At 35.4% G+C, this 19321-nt stretch overlaps 1 protein-coding gene across 1 annotated transcript in view; it reads left to right on the top strand.

Annotated features, from left to right (window-relative positions):
* stt3b.L (STT3B, catalytic subunit of the oligosaccharyltransferase complex L homeolog) overlaps nucleotides 1-19321 on the top strand; it is a 42605-nt gene that overhangs the window by 8902 nt on the left and 14382 nt on the right. The window contains exons 2-8 of the mRNA XM_018267473.2: nucleotides 4053-4161; nucleotides 5145-5432; nucleotides 8404-8469; nucleotides 9595-9694; nucleotides 17728-17826; nucleotides 18412-18558; nucleotides 19257-19305. Of these exons, the coding sequence (XP_018122962.1) occupies nucleotides 4053-4161; nucleotides 5145-5432; nucleotides 8404-8469; nucleotides 9595-9694; nucleotides 17728-17826; nucleotides 18412-18558; nucleotides 19257-19305 (858 nt within the window). The remainder of the gene's footprint in view (nucleotides 1-4052; nucleotides 4162-5144; nucleotides 5433-8403; nucleotides 8470-9594; nucleotides 9695-17727; nucleotides 17827-18411; nucleotides 18559-19256; nucleotides 19306-19321) is intronic.

The following is a 19321-nucleotide window of genomic DNA, read 5'->3' on the forward strand; positions in this document are numbered from 1 at the left end:
TATGCTTTGAAATAGCATTACTTTCTATTGGTAAACATTGTGTTTTCATATGGTTTATAATGAGCTGCTGTAGAGCCATGGGGTTGCCATTGAAATTCCAGTAGGGCTGTATATTCCACAGTTGTATGGCTGATACAATACACATTATTCTACAAAAAATACCCTAGCTGGAAAATATTCATATATTTGTGGAACAAATAAAACATCTTTGGTGTTACAGTCCCTGTGAGAGGGACATTCAACATTTAGGAATCCATATGACCTTCAGTGCTCATATATATTTCTGCAGCAGTACCTTGAATGTTGTTGGTTGGAAAGCAAAGGACTAATAACTTATAGCAATCAATCAGCAAATAGCATTTTCTAGTCAAATGTGAAAGGAAGGGTCAGATTGGTTTCTATGAGCTAATACCTTGACAAACTTAGCACCTTGTATTACAATACTCCATAAGTATATTACATGTCGCAAGGCAAATCTAAGGTCTCATGACAACTAAAACTTTATTTTAAAACTCAGAGATTAAGGAGGAGATTGTTAATAAATTTGCACCCCTCAGCAGTGCCCATGGGGAGTGAGCATATCTTGACTGACCCTAGCAAGAAGGAAGCATAATTAATTTTGTGTAAGAGACCGAAAACAGCATATTATTTAAAAATAAAACTGCGGTGTATTATTGTGCATAGCTACGTCATACTGAAACAACAATAGCATTAAGTAGTTAACTGATAGATTCATGATCCAACTGGTTCTTTTCTGCCATACACATTGCTTCTTTGTACCAAAACTGTTTCCCCTACTGGAGGTGTGGGCTAATAGAACTTGTGGGAAGCAAGAGTATTTTATGAAGAAAAGTAAGGATTTACTTAGATTAGAGAGTAAAGATAATTAAGAATTTCAAATGACTATTAAATGTTTCTACCTATAAATTGATTGTCATATAATCTTATCTCCTGTGCAAGTTTGTGAACGCCTTTATTTTAAATGTCTACACAAGTATCCCCTAAAAACGTGTGTTTGTTGATACAAGTCTTAAGACGTAGTATTGCAAAGCCTATTAAACAAGTAGATCAAAGGTGAATACTGAATTGTACCAGCAACTTCTGCATGAAAATGTTAGGGTATCAGTCAGTGAACTGAAGCTCAAGAGAAAGTAGGAAATGCAGCAAGGCAACAACCATAAACACACAAGTTGATCTACAAAAGAATGGTTAGAGCGGAAAAAAGGCAATGTTTTGGAATGTCCGTGTTAATGTCTCAGGTATTATAAATACCATATATTCATAGGACTACTATGTTGCATGCAGAGACCCAGAAATGTTCCCGTAAATACCATTCATTGTTCTGTTAAAACTTAAGTAGTAGCCCTTTCATGCACCATAAGGGTCTGGCAACACAAGCAGATTCGGTGAGATTAGTCGCCCCAGTTGCCTCACGAGAAAACTTCAGGCAACTTCAGAAAACTAAGCGCAGCATGAGCATTGCCGCAGGTGATTTTCATTCTAGCTGGCGGAGGGCAGGGGGGAAGGCAGTTCGGGGAGATTTTCACCCCGAAGATGAGATTTGTCACTGGAGCGATTAATCTCCCCGAATCTGCTCGTGTGGCCAGACGCTAATACCAGTATACATATTCCCTTCCCTATCGCCATACCTTTTTTTGCCAATAGGATTTTCTTGAAAGCTTCCCATGGGCTATCTTACTTATCTTCATTTCAGTTGTTTTCATGATAGTCTTTACTATGTTACTTTTCAGGAATTCATTTTAAACATTGTATTTGTTATGAGTTATTCCTGTTTTACACAAACACCTCATCATCTGAGATTTCAGAATACTGTCAGATTTTATTCACCTAGTTTATTGCCAATATAAAAATGCTTAATAAACCATAGCTCTAATGTTTATAACCATGCGCACTTGGAAGCCTCCTTTACAATATATCTTAAATCTTCCTGATTGTTTCTTTAGAGCTAAAATGTTTAAGTCAAGGGATTCATGTTTGATTGCTTTTGAAGATCTTCAAAACACTAGTAGTTTTTAACTTGGGTAAAAGGCCATAACCAATGCAAACAACGAGCTACCATTTTTAGTATGCTGTTTCCATGTAAACTGGCCACAGAATAAAAAAATTAATTCTGCCACTTTTCTATTTTTAAAAAAAGAAAAGTGGGCGTCCAATGGAATACTCACCATATGCTCTTTTTTTTAATTTTTTTAAAGATTTATTAGTTGATGAACATACTGAAATACAGATACATCATTACTGAGAGCTGCCTACTACTTTGAGTTCAGGGCTTTTTCTTTTGTTGTAACTTTTCTATTTTTGCCTATGTTAAAGATTTCAGTTTGCAGATATTACATTTTCAGGGTTAAATTACAGGGGAATGGTAGATGTTTCTGATCAAATTAAGGGATATTGGTTTTAAACATAATGTTTGTACAATAATTCAAAATTTTGGCCTTGGTACTTTTCTTTTTAAATTGTTTATTAATGACCTTGAGGTCGGCATTGTAAATACTGTCTGAAGATACTAAATTGTGGAAAAGTACTGGTTCTAGGCATGATGTTGTCACTTTGCAGAGAGATTGGACTAAATTCGAGAGCAATCCTCTTAGTTTGCTCATAGCTTCTGCAGAATTATCATAAAAACCTTTTGACAGGGTCAAAGTTCCCTGTACTAAGCACAGCTGTACAGAACAATATAGTGGCTTTTTAAATATTTGTGAATTTTGTTATTGTATGTTCTATATCCTTAGGGAAATCATTTTGTGGTTTGCAGAAGTTGCCTGCTAAACTGTGTTGTTTGAACGTAAATCAGTACTTTTTCATTTTAGTTTAAATTATTCATGTCATTTGTGAAAGAGAGATGTTGAAATGGGAACCAACCCCAATAATTGACTAAAGAAAGAAAATCTAATTTTAAGCGACGTTACACTATACATGTATTATATATATATATATATATATATATATATATATATATATATATATATATATATTTATTAAAAATTGTCAATGGATTTAAAACGTATCTGTCCTTTATTTTCTGTAACTTAACGGACCTTTGTTAACAGCAATTGCATTTACAAATAACTTCAAACTCAAATTTGAAATGAATGTATAATACAGTGTTGGGTTTACACTGATTTTAAAGAGCTATTGTTAACATTAAATACTTGATATTTAATTCATACGAATTATGAAATGAGAAACTTCCTAAATAAAGTTATTCTTTAGTTTTTTCCTTTCAGCAAATTGGCTGTCTTCATGCAGTAGTTAGAGTCACTGATAGAAGGTTAAACTGGGTATACACTTTAAGATATGTTCATTTGGTGAATGGCAAACGAGCAAATCTTAAACTGACTTGGCCACCATCATATTAGCTCATGGGCCAGCGATCAGATAATAATGGGGGCCTAAAAAGACCTGTCAGGAGAGGACTGCATCAACATGGCATTGTGTTCTAGTCTGTCCTCACATGTTATTCCTTGCCTACTTTATAAATATCTGCACTAGTTTTGCTCAGATGCCAGTCTTGCAGGGCACATAAATCGGTTTGCTACTTAATTGGTATTAACGAACCATAAGTTGGTGTATGCTCCCTTTACCTTGACAATCTATTTGAGCTAAACCTTTTTTTTTTTTTTTTTTTTTTTAATAAAATCCTTATTTTCTTACAAATTCTCTTTTGATATTAGACCACTGCAGAATATGTGATGCAAAACTGAATAGACTGTCTGAGTGCTGCTTGTCCGTTTCAGTGTTTTACATAGAAACTTTACTTCAGCAAATGTTTGTATTGCTAATTAAAACAATATATTACCTACTCAAAATCACCATCTTAAACTAAGTAGTGTGTCAGCCAATTGTATTCTTGTTTTTATCACTTAAAATCTCTAGCCTACACATAGTTTGAGTTCATGCACTTACTGAGCACTGGCAAGGTTTGTATGACATTATCCCAATAACCTGGTTTATGTGTAATGTTTTATAACAACTATATTGTTGAAGGATGCTTGTACTATTATTCTGACTAGTGTATTTGTTATGTGCAGGTTTAACTACAGATCAACACATCACCTAGCATCCCATGGCTTTTATGAATTTTTAAATTGGTTTGATGAACGGGCATGGTATCCACTGGGGAGAATAGTAGGAGGAACAGTAAGTATTTTTTATTGTACACTTTATATTTTTTTTAAAATAGACAGTCATACTGTGTGTGTGTGTGTGTATATATGATTTTGCACAATAATAAAAATATCTGTCCGTAATGACCAATAAGGCAGAGATCATAGATAATAAAAAAAAATGCAGGAAGCAGTAGCCAAGCTTTAAGAATATATTTTCACTGCTTTTAAATTGGAAGATACTATTTGCTGATCATCTTGCAAATGATTCAATTTCATATTTGTTCGCATTTGTACATCATTTCTTTTTCACTGTTATGTGATGGGAGCACTCTCTGCTTTTCCAGCCCCCATTTGGGGCTTGGAACGAACTGCATAAGGTTGTTATTGACATTTCAGTCACTGACTGTGACTGAAACCGAACAAACCCTTGAGAGGTTTGCAAGAGCAAGCAAAACGTTGGGTGTGTTGACCTCCTCAACCCCGACCTGGCTCAGAAAGACTGTTGGAAGGAGAAAAACCCCTTTAAGAGCAACCTCTCTAGAGAAGTGGAGCTAAAGCTCCCCATAGACGTGACGATTCTTCTTGCTGAACGACCGATTTTAGGGAAGCCCGACCAATCCTTCGAAATTATCGTGCAGTTAGTGGTATTCGAATGATCGTACATTTCGGCCGACATCTGTTGGGAAATTGATCGGCCAGGTCAAAAAATCTTTGTCGGTCCCAGTGCAATCTATCTATGTTTGCAGGGCCAAGCAGGCAGCTCCCCTTTGTTTTCCTGGCAAATTGGTCTTTTTAGTTGATGGTAAATTCGTACGATCGTTCTGAGAAGATCGTGGTCTCACGATCAGGATCTGATCTTTTAAAAATCTCAACATCTATGGCCAGCTTAAGTGTGTATGGGCAGATTGCTTTTTTCACTATTAGTCTGCATATATTTTTGTTGTTTGCCCTTTATTTTCATCTGTTTCAGTTATTTATCTAATTTTCTTTTGGATTTTTTTTATTTTTTTGCAGGTATACCCTGGATTAATGGTTACAGCTGGGCTCTTCCATTGGATTCTAAATATGTTAAACATAACCGTTCATATACGAGATGTATGTGTGTTCTTAGCACCAGTATTTAGTGGCCTTACATCAATCTCCACTTTCCTGCTCACTCGAGAACTGTGGAACCAGGGAGCAGGACTTCTAGCTGCCTGCTTCATTGCTATAGTGCCAGGATACATATCCAGATCAGTTGCTGGATCATTTGACAATGAAGGCATTGCTATTTTTGCACTGCAGTTTACATATTATTTGTGGGTAAGTAATTGGATTTTTGTCTTCCCTGGAGCCTTTCCTTGTGCTCTTTTCGAGAAACAATATCTTTTATGAACTAAAGATATTGTCTGCATGTTAATTTACCTTCTACAAACTTGTTCAATGCTGAATACTTATTAGGGAAATAAGACAAGGAACTGAAAAAGCTGTTGCATCTTAATTATGTCTTTACTGTAGAGATTCCAGAATGCACAGTAGCCCAGCTTATCAATAGCAACCCAGAGCAATCTGAGCATGTGTGTCATTGACACTCAAATGATGGCCTATCAAGATGCACAATGATGATATCTTGTAGACAAGTTTCAAGGGTGTAGACAAGGGTCTGTTATACTGAACTTACTGTACCAGGCCAGAGGTTCACAAAGAAAAAAAAATCAGCATTTGTAGCAAAATTCATATTTAGGCTTTATCAAACCCAGGTCTTAATTTGAAGTATCACTTCCAAATATACAGGTTGACAAGTTAATAGGGGTTATTAATGGGCAAGTAACACAAGGAATTGAAATGCCGTTAAATCATTTACATGTGGTATTCACATTTTTGTACTACTGGCACCATTCTTATGTCAGGCCACCCACAAGGATATTACCAAACACGTTATATGCAATTAAAAAAAACAAGACTTTGCTCCAAAGAGAATGGTTTGACATATCAAGATATACAGATCTAAATAGTCTGGACAAATACATTTTTTATTTAAGCAGTGCCAACAATTATTCAACTTAGATGTTACCAGATTTACAAGAAGGCTTCACAATTTAGGCATAAAGTGGTAATAAACAGCAGTTGTCAAAATGCCATTTCTGCCTCTCACCATTTCTCATTTAAATCTGAGAAACCAGGTGCCTAGAGCACAATTGCTATTTTGTGCTGAAGTTACAATAAACTGTCCCCACCCAAGTGAATGTGTTTAGAATCAAGCAGTACTTAGGGGCCTCTTTATTATGCAGTGTAAAACAGAATTCACCAGAAAAACGGTGTAAAAAGCTGTGTAAAATAATTTGCAAACTTATCAGTGTGTGGGATATTTTACGCAATGCAAAAGCCAGATTTTCCACCGTTATTTTACACTACTTCGGACCATAGTAAGTTCCGTCGCAAGTTTCTCAAATTGAAATCGAGTAAAAAAAATTACACGATTTTTACAATGCGTTGTGTGGCGAATTATGCTGCTGTTTTTTCACCACATAATAAATCTCCCCCTTAGTTTTAGTAAGGTGGGGCTCCTCTTCTCCATTCAGGTTATACACAGCTTCAGCAATTGATAAAATACGCACTACGCAAAACATATTGGACAGCTTTCCTCAACCGCTTAAAGAGGGGACCTGTCACCTGAAAAAATTATTCCAAATCCTATTTTAGCATGTTACAAAATAAACTATATAAATAAAATTAAACTATATAAATTATTTGAATCTTGTTTCTATCAGTCTGGGAATTCATAATTATAACAAGCAGGCAGGAGCCATTTTGTGGACACTTTTGTTAAGGCAAGCTTTGCTTCATCTCAAAATCTTATTTGTGCACCAGAATGGGGGACCATACATTGGCCACACAATTAAATGGTAAAGAGAGAGGGGAATTTGGGGAGTGTAGTGACATCTAGTAAGTGCTGAATGCAAAGTGAAAGTGATTGCCTGCCCCACCTCTATGCCTAAGGCATAGAGGAGGGGCAGGAAATATTTGATTGACAGCTGAGACTTTTAAATACGTTTACAACAGCTATGAATGCTTTAATAAAAAAAGTTTGGATTTCATGTTTAATTTGAAAAGGACTTTTATTATACAGATTTTTATGTCTGGGTGGCAGGTCCGCTTTAATTTGCTAGGCAACATTTTTTGCATAAGTAGCTATGTAACCCAAAACTTTATTTTTTATTTTTTTACAATATACGGCACTTACAGCTTTAAGTTGTCCCCTATCTTTTCATGTAGGTAAATATGATCTGGGTTGTGGCGGTGGTTGTAAATTAGTAGAATTCATAACATCAAGGTCATAAATTTATTTTTTGACTTGAAAAACAAGGAAATCAAGAGCCAGCTGCATTTAGCACTGATCGATGTGGCAGATTCTGTTGGTAGCTGATTTAATGATGACTGTTCTATGGCGAGACTGCAGGGAAATATAAAATGTAAGGCAGATAAATAGTGTTAAAGAGAAATGTTCACCATTCAGCAAGTTACTCAAGTAGTACAGATGTCAGACAGGAAGCAATGATTAAATGTCATTGATAAAACTTGCACGGAAACTCTAGTGCATGATTACGTTTATTTCCTGTTGGTTGGCTTTTATTATATATTTTCTTTAGCTATAGTTTGGTGCTAACATTTTCCCTACTACAACTGACTCCAGCCATGCTGGTCGCCAGTATTGCACTGCAAATTGCTGACTAGTTTGCTTGAAAGTTAATGTCCACCCATCAAAGACCACCTTTAGACTGCTGCAAGAAAAATAAACTAGTACTGATTTTTTAATCATCCACTATGACGCTTACATTTTTCCTTTGCTACTACTAGTGTAGTTTTCTCGAACGATGGGAGAATATGCTTGATTGCTCCCCATTTGACTTTATTCGGCTAGGAAACACAACTTGGTGGTTGTGCATATGTGTACTAATGAGTGGTGTGTATAAGCCACTCAAGCATGGTACATTTTTGATTATGATCTTTTCATATGTTGAGTCCATGGTTCCTTATTTCTGTGAAGTTTGAGGGTTGTTGCATTATATGTTTTGCTTGCTTTGCAGTAGAGGTCAACCTGACTTGCAAAGAGTTAAAAAATAGATGCAGAGCAGGGACGGATCCTGCAGGAAAACCTGTTGTAGTAAAAGTAATAGGTCTAACGTTTTCCGTAGTAAAATCCATGCAAAATCAACTTTATATTTAGATATTTTCTGTGATTTTGCAGTCTTATTTGTTAGGTTTATATTAACCTTTTGTTTTCTCATTTCAGGTAAAATCTGTAAAAACAGGCTCTGTCTTCTGGGCAATATGTTGCTGTCTGTCTTATTTTTATATGGTAAGAAAAATACCTTTTATGCTAAACCAAATTTAATACAACTTTTAAATGCTAACCATTGTCTACAGTACTATTTTTTTAAGAAATTGTTATAGGGATGCACTGAATTCAGGATTAAGTTTGGCATTCAGCTGAATTTTAGACATGTGGCTTTAAAGCATTGAATGGCTGAACTCAAATTTTTTTTCCCCAGTTGATGCAATTTCTTTATTTGAATATGCAAATTAGGGTTTAGATTCAGCTTGGTATTTGCCCAAATCTTTAGTGGAAGATTTGGTATTTGGTGAATACAAAAATAAGGCATTTGGTAATGTTAATTATTACAGATATATGCACAGTCCAACCTGCTATGAGTAGTAGAGTGTACCATTTGTATTAGATTTTAATTGTATTAAAGATCTTTACATAGGTGTCACTAAAGCTGGACACAAGTGTCCAGTTACAAACCCATTGTAATACAGGTATGGGATTTGTTATCTGGAAACCCATTATCCAGAAAGCTAAAAGTATGGAAAGGCTGTCTCCCATAGACTCTTTTATCCAAATACGGTAATCTGAATTTGTAAAAATTATTTCATTTTTCTCTGTAATAATAAAACCTTTATTGGAAGCAAAACCAGCCTATTGGGTTTATTTAATGTTTACATGATTTTCTAGTAGACCTAAGGTATGGAGACCCAAATTACGGAAAGATCCATTATCTGTAAAACCCCAGCTCTTGTGCAATCTGGATAACCAGTTCCATACCTGTACCTGAAGTCCAGGGTACTGTATATTTCATTTCATACCTATTTGTTGGCTATTGACTGAAACTGGCCGTACAGTATAATTGTATTAATTGTGTTCTTGGGTGCCCATAAGGCGTCATCCATATTCAAGATGAAAATTGAAAACTTATAGGCCAACTCAGAGGCCATCTGCTGTCCAAGCAGTTGGAAGGGACAACATTCCATATCAATTAGTCCTCTGGCCTCCGAGTATTGACCCACTTATAAACAGTTATTGTTGTTAATCTTAGTTGCAAATTTAAATTGAGTTGAATTTTTTGATGTGTCTTCATTTCACAAGAAAAGCTGGATGCCTGGTGCTTGTCAAAATAGTTTCCGCTTTTTTTTTTCCTTTTAGGTGTCTGCCTGGGGTGGTTATGTGTTTATCATTAATCTTATTCCACTACATGTGTTTGTGTTGTTACTGATGCAGCGATACAGCAAGAGAGTCTACATAGGTAAGAAAATGGTGCATTTTTACACCTAGAAGAAAGGTACAAATAATGCATTTTGGGTTATTTCTTTAATTTCATACTTTACTCCTGTTTAATGTTTTAAAGGGGTAGTTCACCTTTAAGTTAACTTTTAATATGTTATAGAATGTCCAGTTCAAAGTAACTTAACTTTTAATATGTTATAGAATGCCCAGTTCAAAGTAACTTATTGGTGTTCATTATTTTTCTATAGTTTTTTTAATTATTTGCCTTCTTCTACTGACTCCAACCAGCTTTCAAATAGGGGTCACTAACCCCATCTAAAAATCAAATGTTCTGTAAGGCTACACATTTATTGTTATTGCTACTTTTTATGACTCTAATCTTTCTATTCTGGCCTCACCTATACACATTCCAGTCTCTTATTGAAATGAATGTATGGTTGCTAGGGTGATTTGGGCCATAGCAACCAGATTGCTGAGCTTGCAAACTGGAAAGCTGCTGAATAAAAAGCTAAATAATTAAAAAAACACAATTAAACCACTTGCAAATTGTCTCAGACTATTGCTCTTTACATCATACTAAAAGTTAACTGAAAGGTTACCAACCCCTTTAACCTCTCTTCAGCAGAATTCTATTCACCTGCTGCTGCTAGGGTCTTCCATAGGCAGACCATTTGCAGAAAAACAGGCAATGAAGTACTTGTTGAATGCTATGCTCCTCCCCAATATACCTCCCCAATATAGTCCTATAGCCACATATTTCATAGAACTTACATTGTAGAACCCATTGGACACATTGTCTTGGTGATATTGATTTATGCTGCAGCAAAATTGTTTTATATATTGATCAGTCACAGTGTTTGCTCATGTGCTAGCTAGGGATGGGCGAATTTGACCCATTTTCGTTTCGACAAAAAATCACCACCGCTGAAATTTCGCCGACACCCATTAAATGCGATGTGGGCGACATTTTTGAGGCGAAACAAGGCGAAAAAATTCTCCCATCCCTACTGCTGGCTCTTGACTTGCCAGTATTTAATATGAATGTATATAATGTATATATTATACAGATCAATAGTTGTGCTAAATGCTCTATATACAGAGTGAATGTGTGAGTGTGTGTATATGTATGTATGTATGTATGTATGTATGTATGTATATATATATATATATATATATATATATATATATATATATATATATATATATATATATATGTATATGTGTGTGTTTGTGTGTATATTTCTACATATAATGTGTTTATAATATTTTTTCAGAACGTCTGCTTCTTGTACAATTTCGGGCTGTTGTAACATTTATCAACCTCAATCATTCGCATTTTTGAGTTGCCACATTATTGTGCTTTTATAGGCTCAGGCTACAGGGGGAGAAAAGATAGCCATGAGCTGGACTCAAAGGTGGGTGCAGGAGGGCAGCAGAGACACCACAGTTTCCAAATTCCAGCAATCCTTTAGGGTTGAATTAACTAACACAGGGGAGATTTGTTCTACCGCAGTAACCCATAGCAGCTAATCAGAGCTTTGCTGTCATTTAGCCTTTAGTAAATTGGATAAAGCTACTTTTGGTACAGAAAAATATTTGCAAAATCTTGCTCAACATCCAGTCACTGAGCAAAACTGTTTTAGGAAAGTCTTAGCCATTCAGGGCAGGTATTAGCTGGTGATTCAGCGGTATCTGATAGATTCCTCCAGGACAAGGACCTCGTCAGTTAGTTGATGCGTTCCTCTCCTGCCGACATAAACAGATAAATATTCTGATCCCATTGTTGCCTGTGGGTCTAGTTCTCTATGTCCTAATAAATTTGCTGTAGAATCACATGCAAAACTACAAATGACTAATGCTTCTCAGCTGATCATGTGTTGTGCAGACTTTCTCTGAGAATTTTCCATAAACTAGAGCCAGGCTAATCATTTTCACTGGAAGGCATTTGTAGAATTTTATGCTTTGACCCAATCCTGTAGTAATTTCCTTGTAGGAATGAAAACTATTCGCAAGCGGAAACTTTGATAAGATCCATCTAAACTACAAAGAAAGCAAAATGAGTGCAACCAATTACATTTTTGTAATTAAGACCCAGTCGTAGAATAGTAATGTTCAAATGTATTTCTTTTAGCATTAACACAAGCGTCATTCCTAGTAATTTGCTGGCAAAGATTTAATCATTCAGGCACTTGCAAAAGAAAAACAAACCTGCATTTTAATTTGCCTTTTTAATTACTTTTGAATTTAATGTTTGAAATATGCCTGATATGCTATTGCATAACTTCCTTGTTATATATTTATTATGTCTGATTGCTTATTTGTTTTTTGAATATATATGCATTTTAATGATGCAGTGATATATTTAGAAGGAAATGGTGTTAAGGAAATGTTTTATAGGAAAACTTTTTTTTTAAAAAGGAATTACAACCACATTTCCAAAAAAAAAAGTTGGAACACTGTGTAAATTGAATATAGGAATAGAATAGGATAATTTGCAAATCATTTAAACTCTGTTTAATTGCAAATAGTACAAAGACAACATATCAAATGCTGAAATTGTAAAATGTAATAACCTCTTCTTTGTAACCATTTGGCAACTGAGAAGACAAATTGTAGTTTTGAAAGTGAAATATTGTCCCATTTTTTAATGGTACTATGGGGGCTATTTACTAAATTCCGAATGCAAAAATTACGAAAAATTCTAATTTTTCGGGATTTATTAAACCCCGAGGATGGAAAAGTCAGAATCTGAAAATCCGGCATCTCAGACCTGTTAAAGGAATAGTTCAGTGTGAAAATAAAAACTGTGTATAAATAGATAGGCTGTGCAAAATAAAAAATGTTTCTAATATATAGTTAGCCAGAAATGTAATATATAAAGAAAGACTGGAGTGACTGGATGTGTAACATAATAGCCAGAACACAACTTCCTGCTTTGCAGCTCTATAACTCTGAGCTAGTCAGCGACTTGAAGGGGGGCCACATGGTACATATCTGTTCAGTGAGTTTGCAATTGATCCTCCGCATGCAGCTCAGATTCAAAAGCAACAGATATGACCCATGTGGCCCCCCTTCAAGACTCTGATTGGTTACTGCCTGGTAACCAAGGTAGCCAGTCAGTGGAAACCAAGAGAATTGAAAAGCAGGAAGTTGGGCTATGTTCTGTTATGTTAGACATCCAGTCACTCCAGTATTTATACTTTACATATTTGGCTAATTAACTATATAAGAATTTTTTTTATTTTTTGCACAACCTATTTACTCAGTTTTTATTTTTACACTGAACAGTTCCTTTAAGGTTGCATATAAGTCAATGGGAGAAGACCCAAAGTTTTGTTGTGCTGGATCTCGGGGCAATACCTCAGAGTTTTCGGGTGAAAATTATGGGAAAATCGGATGAAAAAGTCAGAAAAATTTTTGAAAATCTGATTTTTTTTTTTTTTTCCCCCCCTGCAAAGCAAATTTTCAGGAAAACGTGATAATGAATAAGCGTAAAAAAACCCAAGTGGATTTGATCGGCGTTTGTAGCAGAAAATATTGAGATAAATTCAGACTTTGATAAATAACCCCCTTTTTGTCATTTTTCATTCATAATTCGGTAAAAGTTTTCAGTTGGTGACAGGTCAGGACTGCAGATGGGCCAGTTTAGCTCAGACTCACTTACTATGCAGCCATGCTGATGAAATGCATACAGAATATGGTTTGGCATGCCTTGCCATAATAAGTCCTTCCCTGAAAGAGTCTTCTGGATAACAGAAATGTTGTACGTCGTTCAGCATTAATGGTGCCTTGCCAGATGTGCAAGTTCCCTATGCCATGTGCATTAACCCTCACCATCAGGGATGCTGGCTGTGTGCTGATAACAAGCCAGATGGACCTTTTCTTTAAGACAGGGCATACAGCATCCATTATTTGCAGAAAGAATTTAAAGGGGACCTGTCACCTTAAGAAATAATTCTAAATTAATTTCTATTGTGTTTGTCAAGCAAAATAAACTTTACTTAAACTATATAAATTTAATTAAATCTTGCTTCTTTCAATCTTGGCATTCATATTCATGGGCACGGTTATTTAGACAACCTTTGTATTGCAAAATGCTATAAAAGGCACAGAGGACAATTCACTAAAGTGTTTTTTTTAACATTTAGAAATTCCATAATTCTAAACCAACATATTTCACTGTACTTAGCACAATTTTGTTGAAAATGATGTGATTCTTTTAATTACATATAGACTACATTTTGCTTTCTGCCTGGCACAATGTACTTCTCTATGGCATTGGGGGTTGTAATGGCTTTCTGCAAAGAAGCAGTTTTTCCTTCCTAAAAGCAATTTTGTAAATACAATCTGTTTTGTGTCCTTGTAACTATTAAATTAAGAATGCTGACCACTCACACATAGGGAGACGGAATATTCTTATTGGCAAGATTGCTTTTCTTAACAAAGCAGTTATCAGAAATGAGCATATTGTAAGAATTTCTGTCAGCGGTAGATTTAACATTTCCAGCAGAAACACGGCCATATTATAGTGCAGAAAAGGTCTGGTAATGTAAAAATTATTTATGCAAAGTATATTATTTGTTGAAAGTGACTGAATTTTATTTGATATTCAAGATGTTATCCAGCTATTTAGCAAGCCTGCACTTTGTATTTTTCTCCTGATGTAGATGAAAAGGTGTACCTCCTGCTATGATAGTATGGGATGATAATAAGAATTGTATATGAAAAATATACATGAAAAATCAGCAAGGAACAAAAATATCTGGAAAAATTCCTAATTCCTATCTAATAGAAAATCTAATTTTCTATTTTGTAGTGTTAGGGAGCTGTTATCTGGTTACCTTCCCATTGTTCTGTTGTTAGGCTTCTGGGGGGGGGTAGTGATATCACTCCAACTTGCAGTAAAGAGTGACTGAAGTTTATCAGAGCACAAGACACATGATAGGGGGCAGCTGGGAAACTGACAATATGTCTAGCCCCATGTCAGATTTCAAAATTAAATATAAAAAATCCCATGACAGTATCCCTTTAAATACAGATCTATCCATGGCAGTTTTTGTTGCCAAATGCATTCTGCCTTCTAAATGAAATCCGTTTGTGTGTTTCACTTCTTTACATATTAAATTAATTTACAATGGAATGAAAGCTGATTAATGCTGTACAGCTTGCCATAGTCTTCAGGTCTGAAAAACGAATGGGAACCTAACCATTTTCTCGTGTCATTAGCTCTTTATAAGATCTTCTACTTTTTAGGGATATGTGCCATTATGGAACAAGCAATATTGATCTCTCCATTAGGAAAGTCCAAGCATGGATCATCAGGGCATATTACTCCCCCTTATAATTTTATTTAGCTTTAGTCCCTTATTTGTTACAGTAGCTGGTCTAGCTCTCATCACATAGTCATATGTATTATCTGTTTATTTTTGTAGGGTTCTTTATTTTAAACGTTAAGATAAATTACGTGATTCCTGTTTTTTATTTAATAAACACAGAAATGTAATTAATGATATTGTTACTCTTTCGCCCAAGATCAGCGGTAAGTATTCATGTATTTGAATACAAAATAGACAAATACACACTGAGACTTCTGTCTCCACACGGTGGCAGTCTTACAGTTATATTAAGGCTCCTAGGGGGATAAATTTGAGGCAATTTAAGATTTTTTTCAATAAGGATGTATTAGCAGTCATGTTATCTTCTGCTGTGCATATTTTAGTTTTGTTTTTTACAGCAAACTATGGAGTTTATTTAATATCTGCTTTTAGTAGTCTCTGCCAACCCCAAATAAATGTCATTGACAAAGTACATTGAATGCTCAGTGTTCCTGCCTCAAAAATTTCACTTTGTTCTGCTTTGTTTTCAAAGTGGAACAGAAAATAACAAAGGAAACTTTGTTCAAAAATTGATGCAAATAATATTGCATGAATCCGTGCCATAGAGGATATTTTATTGCAAATTATGGCTTCTTTGATGGATGTTTTGTCATACTAAGATTAGAAGTGCACTGGATAAATAATAAAGGGTTTCAAGAGCATTTTGTTCTGGAAAAAATGTCAGCCTTAGATACAGTTAAAGGAAGATTACACCAAACTAATGCTATGTCAAACAAAATTTGGTAATATTTTCATAAATTAACATGATGGATGAGAGCTGAATGTGCCATTAAGTAAGCAGTTCTCTTAGGGAAAAAACTGAATTATAAAGCAAACTAATATCCCTATGGCAGAACAGGAAGCTGATGCAAGCCTCCTATTATAATATTATACTAATGCTTATTTAGGTGTATGCCAAAGCAAAGTGACATACTTTTGTTATTGTGACTTGAACTTGAATGATCAGATTAAACAGATTTGTTGCTCTGTGTTACAGAAATTTGCCATTTTTCGCCGTTCCTAAATACCTATGCCTGGATTTTTACTGAGAGAAGACAAAAAACATTGGTATAGAAGTTTATAATGGGCAAGAAATTTTCTGGTGGTATTGCACATAAGCACCTCTTTGCCGTGCTTTTTGGTGGCATTATATAAACTATGGTTATGTAATTACTCTATTAACTGAATTACATATACCGTCTCATGTTATCTTTAATATCATTGATCCTGTGTTAGATAGCTGCACATAAAAAATATGTATTGGTACTGTGCGCTTTTGCTTTTCCAGTTTAATTCAGATAAACTCTTGTGGTAAATGCAGTTTGCACGACTGAGGTTTAATTAAGAGAAATGTTCCCCCTGCGTGTTGGCTGATGGATTGATTCTTCAGTTTAGTGGCATTGCAAGAACCAGACAGTGGTAGAAGCATGCTTCTTTCCTTCCAAGATTAGTTAAGCTTCCTTTCTATTAGTCAGATCATTTCTCAGCCTGAAAGATGCCAACTGCATCCATTTCAACAGAAGCAAGATGTAGAAGGACCCTGCTGTTGTAATTTCTAGTTCTGCTTCAAGTAGTTTATTTATAGTGTGTTTTCTTTACCAAGATAAAAAAAAAGATTCAGGTGTGTCCTTATGCCTTTACAGTCATGCAAGGTAAACTCATGGCTTTAAACTCATTGCTTCTGCCTTCTTAGTCTTCATCCACTGACCTGCAGGAATTTCTCCCCTTTTTTTAATGTAGGCCTCCATAGAGAAATCTTGGATATCAATTGCTGCCTTTCAGCCTTGGGTCTCCTTGCAGTCATCTGTTCCATTAGTTTAATCTTCTGTATACCAGGGGTTCTAATGCTTACCAGATAAGTGATTGAGAGTTTAATGGCAATGTAGATAAAATTGAAGAGCTTTTGTTCAGAGTGCAGGGTTTGTATTTTGGGGCATGCCCAGGAGAGCCTTATGGGAATCTCCCCATATTTGTGATCATATTCTTAATGTTCCTCCTAAATTCAGATAATTTAGGGCAAGGCCACATATAAGAAAGAGTGCTTTCTTGGCCACGTGCTTTCCAGCACACTGCCAAGGTACCTGGGTATAATGTACTAAGCTTCACTGGGGTGTAATACCAATAACATTGTCTTGTTTGAATTACATGTTTTCTGTGATTTTAATATAATTTTGAAATGAATTACAGTCCTACACATGCCATATACTGTGCCCTTAACATAATTGAATCGTGTTGAAAGACCAATGTCCATCAAGTTCAAACCCTCCAAATGAAACACACTGACCCCTCCATACCCTCACATTAACCATGCATAGATTTCTCCAGACGTTTACAATTTATATTGGTGACTGTTTTAGTGCTGTAGAGCTTTTACATAGTTTTTCCAAACACATTGTTATTCTCTGAAGTAAATGATTTGCATTTCATTTGAAGATTTAAGTATTTAGGTGTGCATTTCTGAGTTGATTTACATTGCAAATTCAATGAATTGCTCTATGCATTTTCTGTCTTCATTATAACAAGACAGAAATTATTTAGCATTTGATTTTAACTGAAGCAAATAAATGAAAAGGGATTATAAAGCTGCATGGTTAAACGTGTTGAATATTGGAACGTAAAATCAGAAAGTTGTATATAATGTTAATACTCCCTCCTTTTTTTTTTTTCTCCTTTGCAGCTTACAGCACTTTTTACATTGTGGGTTTAGTACTGTCAATGCAGATTCCCTTTGTGGGATTTCAGCCAATTCGGACAAGTGAGCATATGGCAGCTGCAGGTATGGTTATTAAGAACTTTGGAGGCTGGGTAATTTCTTTCTTTATGGAATATTAGCACTCACTATTTTACCATTTTCTTTTTAGTCTAAAGCAAAATACATTTCCTAACTAATTTCACTATAAATAAGCAGCATCAGTTTGATGTTTTGCCATATGCAGTGGTGTTGAATGAGTGGGGCTGTCAGTTCTTTTGCACAGGACACACCTGAAATGCCCAGTTGCCTGAATACCTTTTACCATCTTAAGGGGTGTGGGTGTGTGTGGTGTGTGGTGTGTGGGTGTGTGTGTTTGTTGTAAAGGGATGCATACAATTGGGCCAGTTATTCATTGTGGCTTGTCGATTTTTGGCACTGTTAAGCATCATAAATCATTTTAGCTTCAACACATTCACATATGATCTATCTGTCTCTTGGTCAGATACTGACTGAATGATACAATGGTGTAATCCTCTGAACCAAAGACATTACATTGTATTTAATATTTTCTTTTGTTTCACCAACTTTTTAACACTTTGCCTTTAAGACATCTTATTTGCAGGATATACTAATGCTGCCTTAAAAATGTATTCCTCCCTATGTATGTAGGAGTCTTTGCCCTGCTGCAAGCCTATGCCTTCCTTCAGTACTTGAGAGACAAACTAAGTAAGCAGGATTTCCAGACACTGTTTTTCTTGGGTGTATCGTTGGCTGCTGGAGTTGTATTCCTCACTGTCATCTATTTGACTTATACAGGTATTTGCACGTCTTTTATTCTCTCTATTTCTATTTGTAACTGACTATGAGAGGGCAATGGCTCCTCTACAAGATATGTATGGCCAGAGCTAAGCACACTGATGCTTGGGTTTTAGCCTTACAAATCAGTGATGTTATGTATGAAGATATAAACATTGTTTCCAATGTAGCCTGGAAATTTGACATATTTATGCAAGAAATACACTTTATTACATGTGAAAAATGTGGTATGTTTTACATTTAGTCCATTTCAAATCACATGCCTCCTCCTGCCATTAAGACATCTTTTGCTTAAAACTCTAGTTACTAAGCCAGAAAGCCAAAACCTTTTGGATAAACCAGTAACCCAGTGGTACATGTGGAGTTTTGACCACTTAACATAAGAAGTGTGAACAGGGGTGTTTGGTTTTTTGCTGTCCTACTCTTTGTATAGCTTTAACCAAACTCCCCATGTTCCACTTCAACCTCCAAAATAATTGGATATTCTCTGACAATTGTTCTGCTGGTCTTTATATTTTTATTATGTTTTTTAAATTGTTTAGCTTTTTGTTTCGCTTCCCTCCATTGTCAGAAGCTATATAGTTGCTAGATCCAGTTTACCCTAGCAACAAGTCAGTGAATAAGATGCCTGAATAGAAAAATACATTATTTTATAGGTTTATCAGGGTTATTGATTATTTCTTTGCATTTTTTTGCAGGCTACATTGCTCCGTGGAGTGGAAGATTTTACTCACTTTGGGACACAGGGTATTTGCTAACTTTA

Source organism: Xenopus laevis, chromosome 6L (genome assembly GCF_017654675.1).
Source record: "Xenopus laevis strain J_2021 chromosome 6L, Xenopus_laevis_v10.1, whole genome shotgun sequence".
In the NCBI taxonomy this organism is placed as follows: domain Eukaryota; kingdom Metazoa; phylum Chordata; class Amphibia; order Anura; family Pipidae; genus Xenopus; species Xenopus laevis.